Source organism: Eschscholzia californica, unplaced genomic scaffold, assembly GCF_041429995.1.
Source record: "Eschscholzia californica isolate CP2 unplaced genomic scaffold, dmEscCali1.0.p SCAF_3, whole genome shotgun sequence".
NCBI lineage: Eukaryota > Viridiplantae > Streptophyta > Magnoliopsida > Ranunculales > Papaveraceae > Eschscholzia > Eschscholzia californica.
Window position 1 is genome coordinate 31,856,808 of NW_028238420.1, and position 22,708 is coordinate 31,879,515.

Genomic DNA, 22,708 nt, shown 5'->3' on the forward strand with positions numbered 1-22,708 from the left:
TCTTGTCAACATTATTTATTTAAAATGATTTTATTTATTAATATAAGTTTGAAAAAATAAGTCTTCCAAATATACAACATGTAGATCTGATCTTGCCCACACTTTGTTGTCTTTAAACTGATGCAAAAGGGTATTTGCTCCGTTCCACAAAATGTAATTGTTTTCCACACAAAAACATCTCCAATTCCTATTTTCCCTATGTGTCAAATTTTAATGTCATTTCTAATTAGTTTTATTTTAGGTAGAAACTAGAGATCCTCTATTCAACTTTATGATTGTAGTGGTAATCTTCAGTGTTATTCTTTTGAGTTCGGGTTTTGAAGCATCCCAGATATTCTACTAGAAATAAAAGTTTTGGTCAATAAATAGAATTTAGGGGACAACTTTATTTTGAGTCTAAGGTGCTGTTTGTTTTTTATAATTTTCAGATCTGAAATCCAATTCAGATTTCAGATGTTTGTTTTTGTATTTAGCAAAATCTGAATTTTCGTCTGAATTGAATAAAAGTCTGAATTAGCTGAATTAATGACCAGACATTTCAGACTTCAAAAGAAGTCTGAAAGTGAACCCAAGATCTGAAAAATTGCAAAAGACAAATATACCCCTATTAAATTTTAGAATTCATAACTATATCCATCTTCTTCCCTTCTCTGCCACCACCACCACCGCCGCCACCAAAACTACCACCACTAAATCGCACCACCACTAAATCGCACGGAAACGACCTGATACTGTTCCTGCTATTGCTATGTCCGTCGATGGCACCTTGAAAACTCCAAAGAATACCCGGCAACTAACAAAGTCTGTGGTGGTACCGGCATAGGTGGTAGCGGAAATGGTGAAAATACCAAGAAGAACAAGAGGAAACGACCTACTTCTGGTGAGATCAATGAATCTGGTAGTGGGGGTTCACTTTCTTCCAGTTTAGCCCCAATTGAGATTATTCCTGCTACTATGGCTGCCGGCGACGGCGGTGGAAAGAGTGGTGGTTCGATGTAGGCTTTTAGTGGCGGAGCAAACAACAACAAACACCATTACTGGACCTTCAAATAATGGTTGTAATGTGATGGAGAATTATAGTCTTTATAGTGATTGAGAAATAATGGTTGCTAGGGTTTGAGAGAAGATGATATGATGTTAGGGTTTTGAGTTTGAGAGAGATAAGTTGCTAGAGTTTTGAGTTTGGGAAGGAGGCTGCTAGGGTTTTGAGTTTGGGAATTGGGAGGGAGCCTGCTTGGGTATTGAGTTTGGGAATTGGGAGGGAGGCTGATAGGGTTTTGAGTTTGGGAGAGGATAAATGAGTTTTATATTATAGATAAGGGTATAAAAGTCAGTTTCGAATTCCAGACTTATCAATTCAGATGGAAAAAAAAAACATTTTATTTCAATTTTTTAGATTCAGTATTTTCAGATTCAGATTTTTCAGATTCAGTTTTTCAGATTCAGACTTAATAAAAAAAACAAACAGCACCTAAATATCAACTTTGTTTGATTTTTAACCTCTTATCTTCATCTTCACTCTCACCACTTCTAGCCACAACAACCACATTAAGGACTCCCTGTAATAACCAGCACCATTATTATTTCTTATCTCTTCCCTTTTCCCTTTCGCTGGAAATTGTGAAAAGAGAAATCGAAATCCCCCATGCACTGACGAAGGGATTACCCCATGGCACAGAGGAGGGGGTTCCCGAGAATTCCCTTCACCGGATTTTAGAAAGAGAAAGAAAAGAGAGAGAAAAGTGGAGAGAGAGGATAGATAACAAGGTAAAGACAGTGGTTGGTGGTGATGGGAATACCCCGAGTAGTGTTGAGAAGGGTGGGGATGAAGATTAGGGGAAAGAAACCAAACAAGTTAATGCAAAAATAAACTACCACTACAGAAATGTCATGTAAGTATATAACTAACATGATCTCCTTGAACACAACATCAACTCCAAATTGTTATGACAACGATTACGTAAAGTTGGACCAAAACCAGAATACATATTTCAAATCATCTTTCATTTCAACTCCCATAGTTTAAATTTGAACACTGAAGACAGTAACAGATAAAGCAATAACAAGCATAAGAAGTTTGATTAAGTTCAACATCCAAAAGAAATAATACCATAAAGAAATTGTCTACGGGCTATCTATAGCCCTAAACCTCAGAAGAAACCAAGTAAAACAGCAGCAAACCCCCAGCTATGGGGGGATAATATATCATCTCTTCGATACACAGATACCTCCCCTTCTCGCCTTCAATAATTTAGAGAAAGTGAACAGATGTTACCCGTATGTAGGCTCCCCCAAAGTGAACAGTGTATCACTGCATAACAAAAAAAAGTTTGTTAGGGTTGCACCATAAACACTGATCCAGTTGAATAGCATAAGAACAATGTGACCATGTAGAGATTCATACCTGTTGTTGTTGTTGATGATAATTTGCATATCCAGGATACCCTCCATATGCATACATGTTTGGATCCTGTGGAGGTGGTGGTGCATATCCGTAATTTTGATAGCCTTGGTTGTAGCCAGGATACCCTCCGTACTGATACATGTTCGGATCTGGTTGCTGCGGTGCCACTCCAGCAGATGCATCCTGTTATAATAATAATATGCGTAAAATTAGCATAGAGAGTAGAGAATTGAGATTGTGAACTTAGTATAGAGAGTGGAGATCCAAGATTGATTAACGAAGGAGAAAAGCTATGGGTTTAACTAAAAAACCTGTTTATTGTTTTGGCTTCGTCCCCATGAAAGTCGAATGCTTTGTCCACCCAGTTGAGTTCCATTCAACATTAATAAAGCTTCCTCAGCACAAGCTCTAGATAATAAAATTTGGAAACAACATCATATGAGGAAAGCCGAAATATCTGATGGTTCGGTATCATAGAATATTAGGAAAAATAGAACTAACCTGTTGGCAAATTGAACAAAACCACAACGTTTTCCTACTGGTATTTTAACGTGCACCAATTCCCCAAATTGGCTAAAAACTTGTCTCAAATGGTCATCAGTAACATTTGAATCCAACCCACCTACAAATATCTGTAGGCAAATATTGAACAAGTTATAATCATGTACGAACAATAAGTCCAACACCTAAAATGAAGCAAAGTACGCACAGTTGTATTATTTGGGTCATTCTCGTTCTCAGTTGCAGGAGCACTCTGGTACGAAGCTGCAAATAATTATACAAGAGGATAAAGGAAGAACTATGAATGAGAAACGATGTACATCACCAAGATGAAACCCAGCAGGACGGGATATGAAAGAAAAATAATACCTACCAGGCAGAACCCTCTGTCTAGATAATATAACTGAAAAAGTGAGAATACTAATAGCTAATCTAAATCAATATGTCAGAAACCACATAAAGATACGTATACCAAGTGTACAACCAAATATCAGTGAAACCATCACAAAGATTTCTGCAACAAAACTTCAACCAGGGTAAACATCAAGTTGTCATAACAGAGTGTTCTTTTCTCTTTAAAATACCCATAAAATAGGCCTCAAAATGGTTTGCTTCAATAAGGTAGCCTCCATGAGGAACCAACCAAGGCATAACCTTGTTTAAGACTCAAAGTTCAATAAATACTTCTCACACTGTCAGAAGTTCATTATTTAGATTAGTAACTAAATTTTCAACAATGATGTTAAGATTCACAAGGAGTGCATAACAAAACAAGCGAATAAATAACTAAGAAAATGAACTAGTGAAATAAGCAGACTATCAAGGCTATATTAATATATTATCAGGTCAAAGTCAAACTGTGTGTGCACTCTAAAGTGACAAATCCCTGGTAACTCTTAAAACAAAACGCTCAATTATCATCTAAAAAATTGCATGAGGGCAACTATTTAAGTTATTCAGAAAATATTCTGGTACGCCTAGAAGAAAATTGTGCTAGAAACAGAACTTTGAGTACTCAAGAATCAAATTGTCCATGCAGAAACCACTCCAAGTGGCGCAGAATAAGTACTAAACTCTCTAGAGAACAATTTGCAGGCAAGCTGTCCACATGAAGGCAGAGAATTCATGCACACTCCAAAATTGCGTAAGCACCAAACTGACTCTTGACAACTTGCACAAAAAAGTCAGGGATTATATGTGCCATTTAAAACTAGTAGCATCCTACAACTGATAAGGATTGCTACACAGCAGAAAAGACAGATTTAACTTAAAGTCTTTCATCGATCTTGCGACCTCCTTTGTCCATGTGCATGTCCACAAAGGAACAGATGTTTTGGAATAATAATCTGATCAATGGAAAATAAACTCTATACTCAAATAGAGTACGTCCTACCTTACAGGAGATAATTTCATTACAGTGTCAATTTTTAGCAAGAACATATGTAACAAAATGATAGTAAATCATTACAATTACGAAAGCAGGAACTTAGAGTTCAACTGGATATAATGAACTAATGAAGTAACCACAAATTCTTCCTGCCAAGCAAAGATACATATGAAACAAAAATTCAGAACTGAAGAAACTGATAAATGAAAGGACTTGCGAAGTTCAGAACAACCAATAACACTAATCTTGGAGAGCTAAAGGCTGGGTACACAATTATAAACATGACCCGAGTTTTGTTCTGGCACTAGAGTTTTGGCAAAACTTCTGGTAAACTCGGAGTCAATTTTTGAGCAGGACAATAAAAACGGAAACATGAATCAGAAAGGAACACAGAAACGAAAGAAAACCTTGTGAGCAATTATTTACTATAACTGCGGAAAAGGAACTGATTTACAGAGAACTAAAAGCAACATTTCTAATTTGCCTTGCAAAAATAAATGATAAAAGAATAATGGAATTTGAAAAGGTAACTGAAATTTAGCTTGGCTGAAAGATATTCCAATAATCAGAAAAAGGAATACGAGAAAGTAGCGTAAATGGTTCTGAGGTAAATTTAAGGACATGTACAGACATTAAAAGTAAAACTGACCTAACCGAGGCCACGCACTAAAGGGGAAAGCATTTCAGCCGAAACCAGTTCCAGGCCCCTATTTGAGAGAGCCTCTTGGCATCCTGCTTCGAGACAAGATCAGTTTTGTAAGTGTTTCCATCTCTTAAATGAATTAAAAAGTTCCCAATCTTACAATGGAAAGTACTGGAAGGAAATGACTTTGAAAATTTCCATAATCTTCAAGTGCATAACTGATGGAATAAATAATCTTAAGACCAATGCGTGGAAGATCAGACTCAAGCAACCAAACATTCAGCCAAAATTCCAATAAAGCTCTAGCACAAAATATAAGAACATTAAACACGAACAGAAGACAAAAAGATAACCGATCCTAAAGAGTAGAAGAGTAAATCATGATATTTTAACACCAACATATGGTAGAAATAAGAGATATGGGAGCAAATAAGATTGTTTTTTTAAAGCATACCATTTGGATATGTCTGAGGACCAACAACATTCTTTTTGGTAGTAGCTGGTCCAATTCGCATGGGCCTTGTTGAACAGAACATTCCATTCATTTCAGACATAGCCCGAACCTGTTCACTTTCATCACCGAATCTAACAAACCCATATCCCTTTGAATGCCCAGTGGTTCTATCTGTTACAACCTTTGCACCCTTAATCGAGGTATAGTGACTTCTAAACGTCTCTTGTAACATGTAATCAGTAACATCAGAGGCCAAATCTCCAACAAATATAGTAAAATCAGCACCATCATTAGGACGTCGCTCGCCCGAACCGAAAGTTGCCCAGTTCAACCTGAAATTTTGTTCTACATTGGGCATGAGTGTGCCATTGTATGTCTGCAGAGCTTTCTCAGCAGCAGCACGTGAGACAAACTCAATAAATCCATAACCCTCTGGTTGTGAAGTTTGCTTATTCCGGATAACTTTTACTGAAACAACCTATATGACGAAAGAAACATCATTTATCTCAGTATTTAGATACTCTTATGCAAATAAAAAGCACTCAAGAACACACATAATTGAAACGAAAGAAATTAGATTTAAAAGAATAACTATACTTCAAAAGTGAACTTATTACTCATTCGTATGGCATAAATTTATACAAGACAGAAACTCTTCTTAAGAGCTCGCTATAATTCCCTTCAGACAACCATGATTTTCTCTAACCTCGGCGCTAATCTTATAGAATTACAAGAGATATTATCTTTTTCGACTCATCAAAACTACTGCTAATGAAAAGTTAGGTCAACCCATAACCATGAATGGTGAACCAGCCTTCAGTCATTAAGATCTAAAATATAAATTATTCCCTCAACAACCCTTTTTCCCTGGTTCATCAAATAGTACAGAAAGTAGACGATTGTCCATTAATAACAGATATCAAGTTAAGCTATATATCAATTCACATTACGAAATTGAGAGAAGATCAAAGATGAACAAATGATTACCTCTCCTGTGTGAGAGAAACAACTGTGGATATAACTTTCATCCATCCAGTACTGCAAATCTCCGATCCAAAGCGTACGAATCTCATCAGAACTTGCAGGCTGCATAGATGTATAATTCGACTGTGGTTGTGGTTGTGGTTGCGACTGAAGCGCCGCCGGTTGCTGCTGGTTCCACATAGGCTGTGCTTGTTGTTGAGCCTGCATCATCATCCACTGTTGTTGTTGTTGTTGATCCATCGTTGGTTGGGTCATTGGAGGAGGAACAACACCTGCTGGTTGCTGCATCATGTTATAAAACCCTAAATCTAACTAAAGAGTAGATAAGGATTTCTACGGTAGTGTGGAAACCGAACGAAATGAAATGAAGGGCGGTGGAATCTGACGGAAACCCTAACCCTAGAAAAAGTAATGAAGGACGACAGAGAGCAAGGGGGAAAAGAAGATGGTGAGGAAGTGGTCTGGGCCTCTTAATAGACATATCGCGGAAGGAGAAGATAAGGAGAAATAATTGGTATTTACAAACACCTCCCTTGAGTCCAACAAATTTTCGTATGTTCTTCGAATTTACACCCATTTTTAATTGGTAATTCAACTTACCCTCCTTTCCATGGCAAATTCCGTCCATCAAAACAGTTAAAGTTAAGCTTTGTTGCCCTTTTACGCACTTGGGCAGAAAGAGATTCGTGTTTCTCTCTTCTCTCTCTAGGAAAAACCGTCTTCCAGATGATTCCTCCGGCGAAGGGTCATCCATTTGTCGGAACCTTTTATGTTTCTTCATTGCTTCTCTCTTCCTTTTCTTCTTTCTCTCTTCTCTCTATTTCTTTTACCGTAAACCGGTTCGTGATGGGATGGTGGTGGTGCGATATATGGTATGATTTGGTGGTGTTTTGTGTTGGGATGTGGTGGTGGTAGTGTGGTTTCAATGGTGGGGTCTAGTAATGGTGATGGTTTGATGGTGGGGGTGGTGCGACTGATTTAGGCTAGATCTACTAGTTTTCGAGTAGGTTTAGTGGTGGCGGCGAGGGCTATGAGGGGTGTTGGGTGATGGTGCTGTGGTGGTGGTGGTGAAGCATGGGATTGGTATTAATGGTGGTGGTGGAGGGTTTCATGGTGTTTTGTGGTGTTGGTGGGGAATGGTTAGTGGTATGAGAAGATGGTGATTTTGTGGATAACACATGATGGGCTCTTCGTCGGGACAGTGGGTGCTTGAAATAGAAGCGATTTCTCTGCGGTGGTGGTGGTTCTCCGGGGATGACAACGGTTTTCCGGCGATGAAAGCGGTTTTCCGGTGATGAAAACAGTTTTCCGGTGACGACTACGGTGGTTCTGTTAGTATTAGTATTAATAATAGTATTGTTTTACAGATTTTTTGTTGACCTTTAGGGTCTTTTCATCCATGATCTTTAGGATCCTGTCATCTTTTTTCTTTCTTATTTTCGTCAGTGTCTAGTCCAATTTCTCTCACTTCATGAGGCACTTTGCATTCGAAATTGTGAGAATTTACTTATGTAACTCATGTTGCTGAACCGAGAGAAATAACGTTATATCCATGTAATCAGTGATTTAATCACTTTGGAATGAAATATGGTTTCAGAAAAAAAAAGTGCAATGTAGTTTGTTTTTATCACTTAAAAGTGTAATATCATTTAATTTTCATACTTGTAAGTGTTATAACAAATATTGATTTATCTAAATTATCATTTCAAAAAGTCTCTTAACTTTGTGTATAAGTAATGAAAATTCCATCACTCCCTGCATTGTAGGGCCTCGTCTAATGAAAATTTACATGTTCACTTTTGAGGAGAACCGATCATATAGAAAACTTACATACTTGACATTCATTCATCATTTTTTTTTGTATTATTCATTCATTAATATAATTCTCAAACTTTATTTTATTTTTACTTCTCCCAAACATGAAGATTCATTTATTTGACAAAGAATGAGTAGGTATATCAAATACGGTTCATCGAAAAATAATATGGTTCATTCCTTACTGTGTGTGTTTGCATTATTCACACTTGGTGAAATTTATCCTACATTTATTTCTTCATAAACCTAAAATCAATTCTTCATTAACTATTATTATATATATGCTTTGTAACACAACAAATAACTCGAAAACAAATATCATTGTTTAAAAAGACATACCCACTTCACAGACGACCTTTAATTATAAACCTTATGATTATTAAAGGAGTATAAATATAATTTATGAAAATTTTGAATTAGTTATAAAATCATTTTGGCTTTGCTTGTTTGCTTCTGTGTGAGAAGATTGTCGAAGTTAAATATTGTACGTAAAAAATCTACCCAGAAACAGGCAAAAAGATATATGCAGATTACCTGTTTTTGTCATTACTTATATACAAAGTTAAGAGACTTTATGAAAGGATAATTTTCATCACCTATACACAAAGGTAAGAGACTTGATTATGATATAACCGCAATTAACGAAAGTTTACATGGTCACTTTTTAGGATAACCGATCATATAGAGACCAGAGGTTACTCCAATTTGGGTTTGTTGGATATCTTGATTGTAAGAAATCCATATCAGAAAACATTTTTGTGGTGGTTGGAGGGGTTGTTTTTTGAAAAAGAATAAAACATCTCTTAGAGCATCCCCAACGACACTGGAGATCACCAAAGATCTCACGTACCGTGAACAGTGACCGACCAAATGTTCACTCCCACCAAAAAAAAACAGTGGGATGGTGGGTCATGGCTTAATTTGATTTTTTATACCCTCTCTTTGTTTTTATATTTTGGTTTAGTCCTTTTTTTTGTTTTTGTTTTTTCATTTTAACTTTGTTAGTGTTTCTTTTTTGCGTGTTTGGTCCCATAAAAATTATAATTACTTAATTAAATTATAATAAAAATGAAAGTAAACACTGCATTAAAATATTCGAAAAAAAACTACCGTAAATATTTTATTTATACCTTTAATTCCACATAATCGAAGTATTATGATTATCATCTCTACCGTTATCGATTTTAACCCTTTTAGTAGTTTCAATTTGTAGTTTTTGTAAAACATTGTAGTTTTAGTAAAATGGCGTATTAGCTTCAATTTGTAGCTTTGGTAAAATGTAGTAGTTTTAGTAAAATATCGTATTAGTTTCAATTTGTAGTTTCAGTAAAATATCGTGTTAGTTTTAAGTCATGTAATTTCAATTAGTTATTATCTAATCTTATTTTAATAAAAAAATGAGTGTTAAAAATGATAAAAATGAAATTTGGTGTGATGTATAGTGATTTGGTGAGAGTTTTTGTGTTTTGTTGGGTTCAAAAATTTGAAAACACCAAATAATTTGGTGAAGATTCCTTTTCGGTGACTTTTTTATGCCAACCATTGGGGATGCTCTTATAACATTTTTGACCATGAAAATAGAGTTCATAACATGCTTTTAAGTATCCAATCATGTTATTTAGCTTTGGAATTTTGTGTAAAAGTTTGAAAGTGGTCAAATACGTAAAACGACCAATGAGGATCTAACGTGACTGTTAGGCAACTAAGTTGTACTTCAATAATATCAGAAGTTCTTCAAAGTCCATATACAGTGGCATTGAGTACCTTGCGGTAAAGGATAAAGTTCAGAGTCTTATAGTGTCTATTGAGCGCATTAACACGAATTCAAATATGGTGAACCTGCTCACTAAAGGTTTACTGCAGAAAGCGTTATACCACTTATAGGTGATGAAAACCAAACGACGTTACACTTGTAAGTGATAAAAAAACAAACGATTGTGCTTAAGTGGTTAATAACTTTGTGTATAAGTAATGAAAACTCACACATTCCTGTAAGTACCCAAAACTATTTGCATCTCTTTAATTCATCAAATACAGATGTTGAAGGAGATGTCCTTCGACCAAAGATGCAATGCGAGCAATTTGTCGGATAGAACACTTGATGAAGAAGATCGTCAAGTCCGAACGATTTAGGGGTCGTAATGTTTAGATAGAAACCAACTACGATCGTCGAATTACGAAGTAATTCGCGGCTAACTTCGACCGGATCCTACATCGGGTTACACAAAAGAATGCCTATTTGATCGGATGATATGACTAGTGGGATGATATGACTAGTGGGATGAGACATATAATCATGGGAGAGTCCCATAAACATGTCTCATAGGCCTAAAAGAAGTTTAGGCAAAGATAACACAGAAGACCAAAAAGAAGGGATTTTAGACCGGGGCAAAAAGGAGTAGTTTTTGGGCCTGGATAGGGGCCGGCCTTGGCTGGTCGGTTCCCCCAATGGGGCTGGTCAGATCTGCCCAGTTGGGCTTGATTTGGACGACCACATCTTAGGGAAATAGGAAAATAGAAACTAGTTTCTATTTTTGACTATTTCCTTAATCTTATTCAAAAGTGACTTTTTGAGAAACCTAATTAGGCTGGGACTCTAGATATAGTTCTATATAATGTCTCTTAGGGACTTGAATAAGGTGTGAAATTTCTCGAGAAGCTTTCTTACTCTACAACATCAAGTAGAGAGAGAAAGTGAGCTAATTCCCAAGCTATCTAACTAGTCGTAAATAAGAAGGTGTTCTTCTAATCAAACCACCATTGGAGTTCTAGCTAGCTACAAGGTGAGAGATCAAATTGATCATTCGGGTGTCTTGAGTAGAGGAGCAACACTTGGAGCTCTTGGTCTTCACATTTGATTGGAAAGGTTCGAGGAAACATTTAGCTATTAAGGTTATCCTAAACTCTTAGTTAATTATTAGCTTATGCATGATGATCTTGGGATCTGCTAGTGTTAGACATGAGAATGTCTGAGATTCCGCGTAGAACACTAGGAGACACCACAACCCAACATTCCAGTGAGTACCTACAACTATTTGCATCTCTTTAATTCATCAAATAGAGATCTTGGGTTATTTTTATTACCTGTTTTTATTCATGATTTATTTGCGTATAAGTATGAAAATTCCAACACTCCCTGCACTGTAGGCCCCTCTTGTCTATGCTACATGACTTGACGGATTACTATCTTCATAACAATGTAATGTTTGCATACACACTTATGAACCAGAAATTGCGAAATTAGCTTTTTACCCCTCCTTATTAACATAGAGGACAAGGAAGAAGCGGACACCTTGAAGAAGTTACCTAATTTTCTTAGTGGCTTGGTTTTTCTGATTTTTTAGGTCAGTTATTTATTTGGTACGTAGCGTCTGAGTTTTAGCTTTTTGATATTACTTTTACGAGGTTCTTTTGTATTAGGTTCGAGTAGTTTGTTCATGCTACAGTGGTCTTAGTTTATTAGTTACAATTTTGAAATACAGCCAACTTTATGGGTTATTTGGTATTAGCTCATAATTTCCATTGTTATCTAGTTGTAATATTAAAATTAATGGTCTTAGGTAATTAGTTTATCAATATATGGAACCTATTCTGACAACGGTTCATAGTATATTAAGGTTAATGGTGATGGAGCATCTGACAATGGTTCAACTTCTGTGTGTTGTGGCTCGTCATCATAATGACACCATTATAGGACTTGCACCACCTATAATTCATTAAGATTCAACTACAAACATCTTAAGCTGTCGGATTTCTCAAGTTGATTTGGCCTTATAGCTTAGTTCATCATATTGTATTACTGAAGGTGGTGCAGATACTATTCTTACGACAATCAAGAATCTAGTTGATCAAGTGTCGTGGTGGTATGGTATCCATATATTATAACAAATGTTTCTTGGAAAACCAACTCACTACAATCAACTCATTTCACATTCTATGATTAAGCATGAAATGGAGCAGGGCCGTGGTTGAGAATTTGAGGGCCATGTGCCAAATTTTAATAGAGGCCCTCTTGAGCGTTAGCATAATGTTAAAAAAATATTGTAAATATCAATCAATAAATACAAATTTAAAACTATTCAATGATATAAAAGATATTAAATTGTTGACGAGACTAAATTCATTGTATGAAGTTTCTAAAAAACAGTTTCAATTATTTTCCAAGTAAAGTTTATGTTGTACGCAAACAATATAGCAATTAAGTAACTAGACTCTTAGATGATCAAAGAAAACGTAATGAACGTGAGAGATTATAGTCGAAACATGTAGAACTAAGGTTTCACGTCAAAATAGACTAAAATAAACTTGAAACTATGTGAATTAAATCAATTTCGCGAGTTATTGCTCTTACGAAATCATCTGAGGGCAATTTGTCTACTGGAATCATCTAATAGATATTTTTGTTTTCTTCTTCAATCGCCAATGATACTGTTAGAAAATTTCAATGTAGAAATTAATTCTAAATGTTATAAAAATCATTACATATTTATTAATCTTGATATCTTCCCCTACTAAAAATATAACAAGATAGAACAAATTAAAAATGTTGATTGAACTTTTGATGTTTGATTCTTCAAATTATCATTTAACCAAATTTGGTTAAATCAAAGTTAATTAGGGATTCCGTTTACTTCGAAAAATAATAGCTCAATCGAGATTGATTTGAATATTCAGTAATTTGAAAATGAAACTAAAAATTATATATATACTTCGATATAAAAAATTAAAATTAGGGCGAGATTCATGCTCACAAAGTCTAATTTGCTATCTAAGTATGACTTCTACTAGATTAAAAATGAGAATTTTGTAAAAGGGGCAAAGTAATGTTCCACGTGATGAGTTTGGAGCACAAATTTGAAATTTTTTTGAGTTTGGAGCATTGACTAACTTTGACTTAATTTTTCATCTTAAAGTAACAAAAACTAACTTTTAACTTAACTTTCCATCCAAAGTTAATGGAGACTAGCGGATGTTAGTGTCAATTTTTCATTACCGTTAGTTTCTAGCATCAACGACTCACATTAATTTGCATAAATGGTCAGAATTAATTCATATTTTACGACCAAAACTTTTTCTTCTTTGGAAGAAGTCCACTTTTAAACCAATGCAAATTCCATCAATTCATTAAAAAGTGACACCAAAATTAGTAATCAAGGTGGATGCAACCCTAACTTGCTGAGAAAAAAATGTTATTATCGATGATTAAACTAGATTAGTAACTCTTACATTTCTTGATATTTTGGATCGCATAAAGATACTTAACTAATTTAAAGATTGTTATTTTTTTGGACGAGCTAAGTTACTTTGATTTAGGTGTTTGCGGTTATAATTTTTTGACAAAACTAAATTCCTAGATGGATGAATGAATGTGAAAAAGTGTTGAGAACATTTATATAAAATAGAAAAAGTTTTGGTCCTAAACTATGAGTTAATTCCGACTATTTGATGCAAAATAATGTGAGTCGTCGATGTTAGAAACTTAACGGTAATGAAAAATTGATAGTAACATCCATTAGTCTCCATTAACTTTGGATGAAAAGTTAAGTTAAAACTTAGTTTTTGTTATCTTTGGATGGAAAATTAAGTCAAAGTTAGTCAATGCTCCAAACTCAAAAAACTTCAAATTTGTGCTCCAAACTCATCACTTGGAACCATACTTTGCCCCTTTTGCAAAATATCCCATTAAAAATAAGGTAGACCAGAACCATCAAACCCTTACAATATTGAAATAAGGTGGGATCGAACCAGTAATCTGTGATGCCTGGGTTAAGCATGTTTTCGTCGAGCTATTACAACATTATTGTTAACTTTTAATTACAACTAATAATTGAAGGAGATGTCCTTCGACCAAAGATGCAATGCACGCAATTTCTCTGATATGACAATTGATGAAGAAGATCATCAAGTTCGAATGATTTAGATGTCGTAGTGTTTAGCTAGAAACCAACTATGATCGTCGAATTACGAAGTCATTCGCGGCTATTTTCGGCAGGATCCTACATCGGGTTACACAAAAGAATGTTTATTTGATCGGACGATATGACTAGTGGGATGAGACATATAATCATGGGAGATCCCCATAAACATGTCTCATAGGCCTAAAAGAAGTTTAGGCAAAGATAGCAAAAAAACCCGAAAGAAGGGATTCTGGGTTGGGGCTTAAAAGTGAAGTTTTAGGGCCAGGAAAGGGCCGGCCTTGGCTAGGCGGTTCCTCTAATGGGGCCGGACTTGGCTGGGCGGTTCCCCTAATGGGACTGGTCAGATCTGCCCAGTTGGGCTTGATTTGGACGACCACAACTTAGGGAAGTAGGAAACTGGAAAGTAGTTTCTATTTTCGACTATTTCCTTAATCTTATTCAAAAGGGACTTTTTGGGGAACCTAATTAGGGTGGGAATCTAACTTAGGGTTCTATATAATATCTCTAAGGGACTTGAATAAGGTGTGGAATTTCTCAAGAAGCTTTCTTACTCTACAACATTAAGTAGAGAAAGAAACAGAACTAATTCCCAAGCTATCTAACTAGTCAGAAGAAGGTGCTCTTCTAATCAAACCACCATTGGAGTTCTAGCTAGCTACAAGGTGGGAGATCAAATTGATAATTCGGGTGTCTTGAGTAGAGGAACAACACTTGGAGCTCTTGCTCTTCACATTCGATTGTAAAGGTTCGAGGAAAAATTTAGCGATTAAGGTAATCCTAAAACTCTTAGTTAATTATTAGCTTATGCACGATGATCTTGAGACCTACTAGTGTTAGACATGAGATATCTGAGATTCCGCTTAGAACACTAAAAGACACCACAACCCAACAATAATAACATCTATTTGTGGTTTATATGAGTGAGCCCCTATTTGGTGCGAGGCCAGTGTGGACGCCCTCCTGCACTGGGCAAGACACGACCCTGAAATGGAGTATACCATAATCTTGTTTTTTTACGCTTTAAATTGTGACCTCCTTTGTTTTGGGAGATTAGTAACATTAACATTTTAATTGAAACTTATCTCCTGAGTAAAACCATCTAACGAAGTTAATCTTGTTTCAATTTGTGTAAAGATATAATAAACCTTTAATATAGAGTATCAAACATCCCATAACATTAGTGAAAAATAGTTTTGTTAAAGTGCTAACAAAAAAACTCTTAAAATAAACCAAATGTAAATTCGAAGAAGACCTTACTTAACCAAATTAAATTTAATTTACAACTGATTATCTTACAAAATAGTTTTTCACAATCTTAGGAGGGTAGTGGTTGTGGACATTGGGTGGCATGAGAATGTCCCCCAATGTCTATGTTACTGGTTGGGGACATATGAAATGTTTCCGGATGTCTGTGTTATTGGGACATTTTAAATATTTCTGAATGTTTGCGTTATTCGTTCGAGACATTTTAAATGTTCCGAAATGTCTGTGTTGTTCGCTCGGGACATTTTAAAGTCTTGAAATGTCGTGTTACACCACTTTCGTAGAAATTTAAGAACATTTTGTCCCAGGGACATTCAGGAGATTTCTATGAAGGATTTTGGTGAGTTTTGGCCCACATATGTCCATCAAAAAAGGACAAACACTTGGTTGGGGGCATTTCGAGCGAGGATCCTTTTCGAGTTGAGGCAAGAGTCAGCGACTTCCTACTGAAAATTGAGTTATAGTGAAATCATTTTAGGATAAGTTTTGATCTATACTTTTTCCAGTCTTATTCTTCTCACAAAAGCAATCTTCTTGTTCTTTTTTTTTCTTCTTCATTATAGTTCTCATGGTTCTTTGTTTTTAGGGCAAGAAGGGGCTGAGTTCTTCACCATCATCATCAAACTTTTTCCCGTTCAAAAATCTATTATTTGTGGCTGCCTTTTATATTTGAAAGACTGTTGTCTTTTTTTTCTTTTCTTTTTCCAGCAAGTGAGAAATTGTATGTTTGTAAGTAAGAGTTGCTTACTAAAAATTTAGAATACGAACAAAAAGGAGTTACTATTTCCTCTCCCTCTCACAGTGATGCCATTTAATTGAAGATTCCTACGAGTTAATCCTACTACGACTACTTGGTGGTAAACAATGAAGAAACACAAAAGTTCTTGGGTGTGGTAAACAATGAATGGCTTATCTAGTGGTGTATCCACTTAACATTTCTTAGTTCCCTTCCCCTTGGAAGAGGAACTATAATCATCATTACGACCCTTAGAGGATGAAACACTTTTATCCTCAATCTTCTTCCTGTTCTTACTAAATTTTCTTTCATTCTCACTCAATTTCTCAATTTCTCAATTTCCTTGATAAGTTCATGCATTTAAGCAATAAGGACAGTCTCTTCTTTATTTTGACAATCTCTAAGTCATATATGGACCTTACTAGAAGTTTGAATTGGCTCAGGTCAATGCCTGGTTTTGTGTGACTTGTCTAAATTTCTTTTTTGACTTGATTGTAGGTCAATTTGATTAAGGAGATTTAAATTCATACAATGGAAAAAACAATGACTACCTCAACAAATTTAACACACCTTAGATGATGATGCATAAAAATGTCCAGCCGTTAACTAACGTCTTTAGAGTCAAGGTCAGACTTGAAGTCCAACGGGTTAGCCCGACTTAAGGCAACAGGTCCGTTGAATCCTTGAGGATCCGCTACACTCCCCTAACTGGGGGGGTCGGTTAGAGGAAACCAACCCTGTTACGCCCTCGGCATGGCCAGATGCCTTACACCAGAACAGGCAGGAAGAAGCGCACTGACTTACCGACTCAATCCCGAAATATCCTTAGAGATCTTAGTCGGTTATAGATTTGGAAGTGTTTAAGCAAGTTTAGACTCCACGCGTCTAAGGGAGGAAACTTCTCCCAGAAGATCTATCACATTGGCAGGATAACCATGAAAGATCCTTAAACTTTGGAACTTTCACATATTTCGAATCCGAGATAAACACAAAGGGAAACTTTCCCTCAAACGTAAAAGAGACCGTCGCCTCTTAAGCCTATAAAAGGCCCTCCACATCGTCTTCAATAGGACATCCGTGAATCACACGACATCTCCCATCACCCGAAATCTTGGATATGGAGGAGACTTCCCTAATCTAAGAAAACATCTTAGAACATCGTCTTCTACCCCATAAACCCTAGAAGAATTATTCAGAGTTCCCATAACTCGCCCCCCAAAAGGATCAATATATATTCATTCTTTTACTACAAAGAGCACCCTGACTGTCTTGAGCGTCGAAGCGATTTTCGAACCCTTTGCAGGTTTTCCCTCCTTTTGGGAATCGACGAACAGAAGCTTGGTGATAGCTGGAATCAGAGCTAAAAGACAGGAAACCTAGGCTGGAGCAAGGAACCAGAATCGAGGAGCAAGAAGCAAGGATCAGAAGCAAAGAGCAGGAGCGAGGAGTAGGAGCAACGTAGCAGAGAACCAGAGCTGAAAGCAGAACTACTCAGGGAAATCTCACCTCTCAAAACAAAATATACCATCATAACGGAGGTTGTCATGCATCAACTCTCTTTTTTATGCTGATATAACAGAAGACCATTTTTTGACATCAGCATTTGGCGCTAGAAGGAGGCGTATCTTCAGCAAAACCATCGATTCGGTAAAACTCGAATCCTCTTTTCCACTTTTAAAACTAACCTTTTTTACTTTGACGAACATGCCCTCAGAAGAAAGCACCCAAGATATGTATCCCAATCAAGTCTTATTCGAAGCCACCTTCGAACGACTTAGGGTTGAACGGCTGCAGCGAGAAAAGAAGATCGCACAGTTACAAGAGAGCCTGTGCGTAGTTGAAGCAATCAGGAAGGAGCCAGTGATAGGCCCAAAATAGGTCTATTCCCGCAAGTATACGGGGTCAAGTTATAGTATAATTTGTAAATCGGGAAATCGTCCCAAGGAATAGGTAGGTAACTTCGGATATTGACGGCGAGTTTAGCCCAATAATCAAAATGTCAATAGCTAACTTAGACTAACACACACACCCCACTTTATAAGTTTGATGATTGATTGGTAAAAAATAAGAAAACGAATAAAACTAAATAAACTAACTAAGAGAGAGGTAAGAAGATAGCTAAGGTTATAAAATCCACCGCATAATTTCACTTTATAAAACAAGCACTTAATTACTTAAATCTCTTTTGTATTTACTAGGGATCCAATATAATGAACTATTTGGATTCCGGATGATGTTCTAGATAAAACAATTTTATAATTACTAATTCTAATTGTCTTCCTTATAAAGATTCGGATCACTTAACTATTATTCATCATCTAAAAAGCATACTCCATCTAACAACTTAACGAAAGTATGAACTATCTAATTATGAGGCATGAGTAATGGAAAGAAAATCCAGTCCATATAGATAAACAATCAATAGACATTAAAGCACATCAAAGGATTTAATTAATCAAGAACAAGTATTATAAAGATCCAAAATGGGTTTCATTTACAACCTTAGATGACTAAATTAACTATACATGGAATCTAGAATAACATTCATTGACATTGTAAAATAAATGAAAATACTAAGAAATTAATGGAAAGAAATCACCAATCAAATTCCATATCCCCATGTATCTCCAATTTGTCTAAGATTTGCTCCATTTGTGCTCAAGAATCTTACTCCAAGAATTCCAAGTAATAGCTATTTTATTGCACCCAAATAAGAAAAAGAAAGAGAAGGAAGAAATTAGATGTAGAAAGAAGTTAGAAAGAAGAGATGAAAGGGGATAAAGATGATAGAAGAATATGGAAGAAAGAAGGAGAAGACTATTAATGGAAGAAAGAATAGTGGTAGAGAAGAAGTAGTAGTAGAGAAAGATGGAAAAATAATGGAGAAAATGAATTTAGTAGTAGAGAAGAGAGAAAGAAATAGGTAAAAAGGGATAGGTTGAAGAAAGAAATGGGTAAGAAGAGGATTGAGAGGAAGATTTTAGTTAGAGAAAGAAAAGTAGAGAAAGAGAAGGTAAGGGAATAGAGAAGAGGGATTGAGAGGGTTTGCAAGTCTAGGTTTTAATTGAGGAGGAAAAAGGTATTATATAGGGTTAGGGTTTTTGGTAGAAAAGGGATAAAATGGGAAAGATGGTTTAGGTGAAATTAGGGTTTTTGTGCCCATTTGTGCAAGAAGGGTTGGCTGGTTTTAACAAAAGTGAAATGGAGGAGGACATGTGGCAGCTGGGAGAGGAGTAAGGAAAATTTCGGATGTTAAGGTACACCGCGGCTAATGAGACGGAGTGCGGCAGCAAGCAGGGAGCGTCGGATGAAGGAAAACCCGCATCTGGATGGTCAAGATAAGGCCACGTGGTCGGGAGCACAGAAGCTAAGCAGCTTCGGGTGCACGGGATAAGAAATGAAGGACGGGATGCACAGGAGCCGTTGGATTTTTAAGACACGGAGGGTAACGACTGCGATTAAAACGCGAGCAAGGAACTACCGGATTAAACTGGAACGCGCTACACTGGATCATGCTCATAGGTCTCATTTTGTTACTCAGCGGGAATACGGGAACCGGATGTAACGGCCTCCGGATCTGGACACTTGGGTATCTGGACACGTGTCGGCTGTTGGTGCGGCATCAACTTCACCCGTTAGATCAAAGAAACGCGGAGGCCAACGTACCAGATTATAACGTTGGTTCCTTTTTGATATTCGGCATAAATACGGAACCCCGATGAGACGACCTCCACATTCCGCCACGTGCCAAAAGTTTACCGCGAGCCCGAAACTATGCCCGACATCGTCCCGCTAGTCAACCTGATTTGACTCCATCTTTGACTTTGCCTAGTTCGCTCATCCGGACTCCGATTTAACTTCCGTTTTCTCCTACGGACTCGTCTCGACCTCTACTTTTCAACCACGCACTGACCTTAGCCAAATTACCAGAATATACTTGACTCCAAATGACTAAAATACCCTTCATTCATCTTTTCCTCGTTTTTAACCGTTTTTCACACCTAACTCAGCAAAAGACACCTAATCAAGAAAACCAACCATTTTATTCTAATAAAGACTCGAAACCGACTAACTTGGCTAAATTAAACGACTTCGATGGGACATTTTCATGACCCATCAGCCAGCACACGGGACCCCCCAACCTCCGCTTAGTCGCAAAGTACTGGAATCAGGGGACCTCGAGGAAGTCAGGGCTCCCGTCCTAGAACAATTCGACGGCTCATGGATCCGCAAAGATTTCTCAACATCTACGTCTCTGTGATGAACCTTTATATGACTGACCGTGACATCTGGTATGTAATTTTCGTAACTACCTTAGTAGGGCCAACTCAGGAATGGTATCAATCGTTGTGACCAGGGTCGATAAGATCCTTCGAGGAGCTCGCCCAGGCCTTCCGCGAGGCCTTTCTGAACGAACATACCCCCGATCACGCGAATCCTCTGGGCCGAAAGCACCCAAACATCAGTAAGGCACCTAACCCGGGTCGGCGCAAGACCCCGGTGAGACCAGGTAGCATGAAGCGGATAAAGACGAACGTCGATCGAGCACACAACCAAAACCTCACCCAGATATTAGCCCGACACCTGTCCGGTCTAGTGCAGAAGTTTGAGGACGTAGCAGAAACACTGATAGAAGGGTTCAGACAAAAGGAAGATCACGGCCAAAAAGGGAAGCATCAGAAAGAAAAAGCAGAATGGGACTTAGAGGTGTGGGGAAACATCAACGCCATAGCCAGAGGCCCGGTTTACAGAGGAAGTCAAGGTAAAAAAGGAAGCAGAGACGATGGTGGAGCCGCGATAGTGCCAACCTCACCTCCCATAATCTTCACAGACGAAGACTTGAAAGAAATAATCACGCCCCATACCGACCCTCTGGTGATAACAACACTGGTGGCCAACTGGAGTATAAGCCGCATCCTAATTGATACCGGCAGCTCCGCAGAGGTCATGGGCAGTACTTGCCTCCGGAAGCTCCAGGTAAGGGCACCACCTCCCAAAACGTATGAACCCCGTCCAGCGAGATTTACAAACAATCAAGTCGAAACAGAGGGAGTGATATCTCATCGGAGAAGGAGCAACCAACAAAGCCATGCTCAACTTCGTAATAGTTGACAAGTTGCACGCCTACGACATCATCTCAGGAAGAAATTTCTTAAGGGAATCAAGGGTCGTCGTCTCCAGGAGCCACTTAATGATCAAGTTTCCAATCGAGGGGATGAATCTCGTAGGAATAGTAAGAGGGAACCACGCAATGACTAGAGAATGCTACACCATCTCGGCTCGAAACTACAAGAGAAAGCATACCCTCCAACCACTATCGAAAGAGAAGGAGCTCCTCACCACGGTCACACGACGGACAAGCAGGAGTAAAAATTCCTATCTCCCAGGCACGACAGGTAGCCACCACTTTACTCTTCGCTTTATTTCAATTCACAATAAAGAGCCGTTAGGCAGAAGGGCAGTGCCACAAGCTACGGTTTTTATCAATAAAATAGTATTTTTCTAAAAACGGTACCGCGAAAAGGAAGATTCTGGTGGCTTCGATAAAAGGTAGCCTTGGCAGCGAAAGCAACGACCAGGGGACCTAAAGGTAGCCTTGGTAGCGAAAGCAACGACCAAGGGTCCTAATCTAAAAACAACCCTGATAACGAAACCCACAACCAGAGACAAGGTAGCCTCGGTAGCTGCGGTGACGACCGAGGGCCTTAAGGAGCAGTCCTAGTTAAACTGAACCTTTGCTCGAGTAAAACACGACCCCCCAATAGGGGCCCAAAGAGGAGTTCTAATAAAACTCTTTGCTTAGGCGAAACAGGCAGCCCGGTTAGCTGAGAAAAGGGAGCCACGACAACAATCCGGGACCTCAAGGAGGAGTCCTAGTTAAACTCACTTTACTCGAGTAAAACACGATCCCCACCAAGGATCCCAAGGAGAAGTCCTAGTGACCCTAACGCCCCGTTAGCAAAAGCGACGACCGGGGGCAGGATATCTCTGGTAGTAGAGGCTACGACCGAAGGTCCTTAAGGAGAAGTCCTAGTTAAACTAGTCGTGCTCAAGCTGACGAAAACAACCCTGGTAGTGACGACCAGGGGTCAAGGAGAAGTCTTAGCTAAACTAGTCGTGCTCAAGCTAACGAAAATAGCCCTAGTATGACTGAGGCAAAACCTGTCGGTACTCCATTGGCAGCACACTTCAACCTTTCGGGTGAACTGTCACCAACAACTGATGACGAGACGGAGTACATGTCTCGGGTGCCTTAAGCAAATGCAGTAGGTAGCATTATGTATGCTATGGTGTGCACAAGGCCTGATATTTCAGATGTTGTTAGTGTAGTAAGCAGATACATGGGCAAACCTGGGAGCGGTCATTGGCAGGCTGTGAAATGGATACTGCGGTATTTGGGAGGAACTGCGGAGCTTGGTTTGGTTTACGACAGAAGAGCTGACACTTCTGGATCGTTAGTTGGATTTGTAGATTCGGATTTTTCGGGGGATCTTGATAGGAAGAGGTCGCTGACGGGCTATATGTTGACACTCTACGGGAGTGCCATTAGTTGGAGAGCAGTGCTGCAGTCGGTGGTAGCGTCGTCTACAACTGAAGCTGAGT

General features: G+C 37.9%; 1 protein-coding gene across 3 annotated transcripts; it reads right to left on the reverse strand.

Annotated features, from left to right (window-relative positions):
* Nucleotides 1–1,987: 1,987 nt before the first annotated feature.
* Nucleotides 1,988–6,863, reverse strand: LOC147549552 (polyadenylate-binding protein RBP45-like). 3 transcript variants are annotated; one of them, XM_086666685.1, is made up of 7 exons: nucleotides 6,377–6,863; nucleotides 5,390–5,867; nucleotides 3,114–3,169; nucleotides 2,906–3,036; nucleotides 2,716–2,812; nucleotides 2,405–2,587; nucleotides 1,988–2,311 (listed from the first exon to the last, which is right to left on the reverse strand). In XM_086666685.1, the coding sequence occupies exons 1-7, from the start codon at nucleotides 6,662–6,664 to the stop codon at nucleotides 2,309–2,311; spliced, it is 1,236 nt and encodes a 411-aa protein (XP_086522811.1). In that variant the 5' UTR covers nucleotides 6,665–6,863; the 3' UTR covers nucleotides 1,988–2,308. The 3 variants fall into 3 exon arrangements, with proteins under 3 accessions (XP_086522811.1, XP_086522812.1, XP_086522810.1); XM_086666686.1 differs by having other exon boundaries at nucleotides 2,174–2,312; nucleotides 2,409–2,587; XM_086666684.1 differs by lacking the exon at nucleotides 1,988–2,311 and having other exon boundaries at nucleotides 2,399–2,587.
* Nucleotides 6,864–22,708: the final 15,845 nt, after the last annotated feature.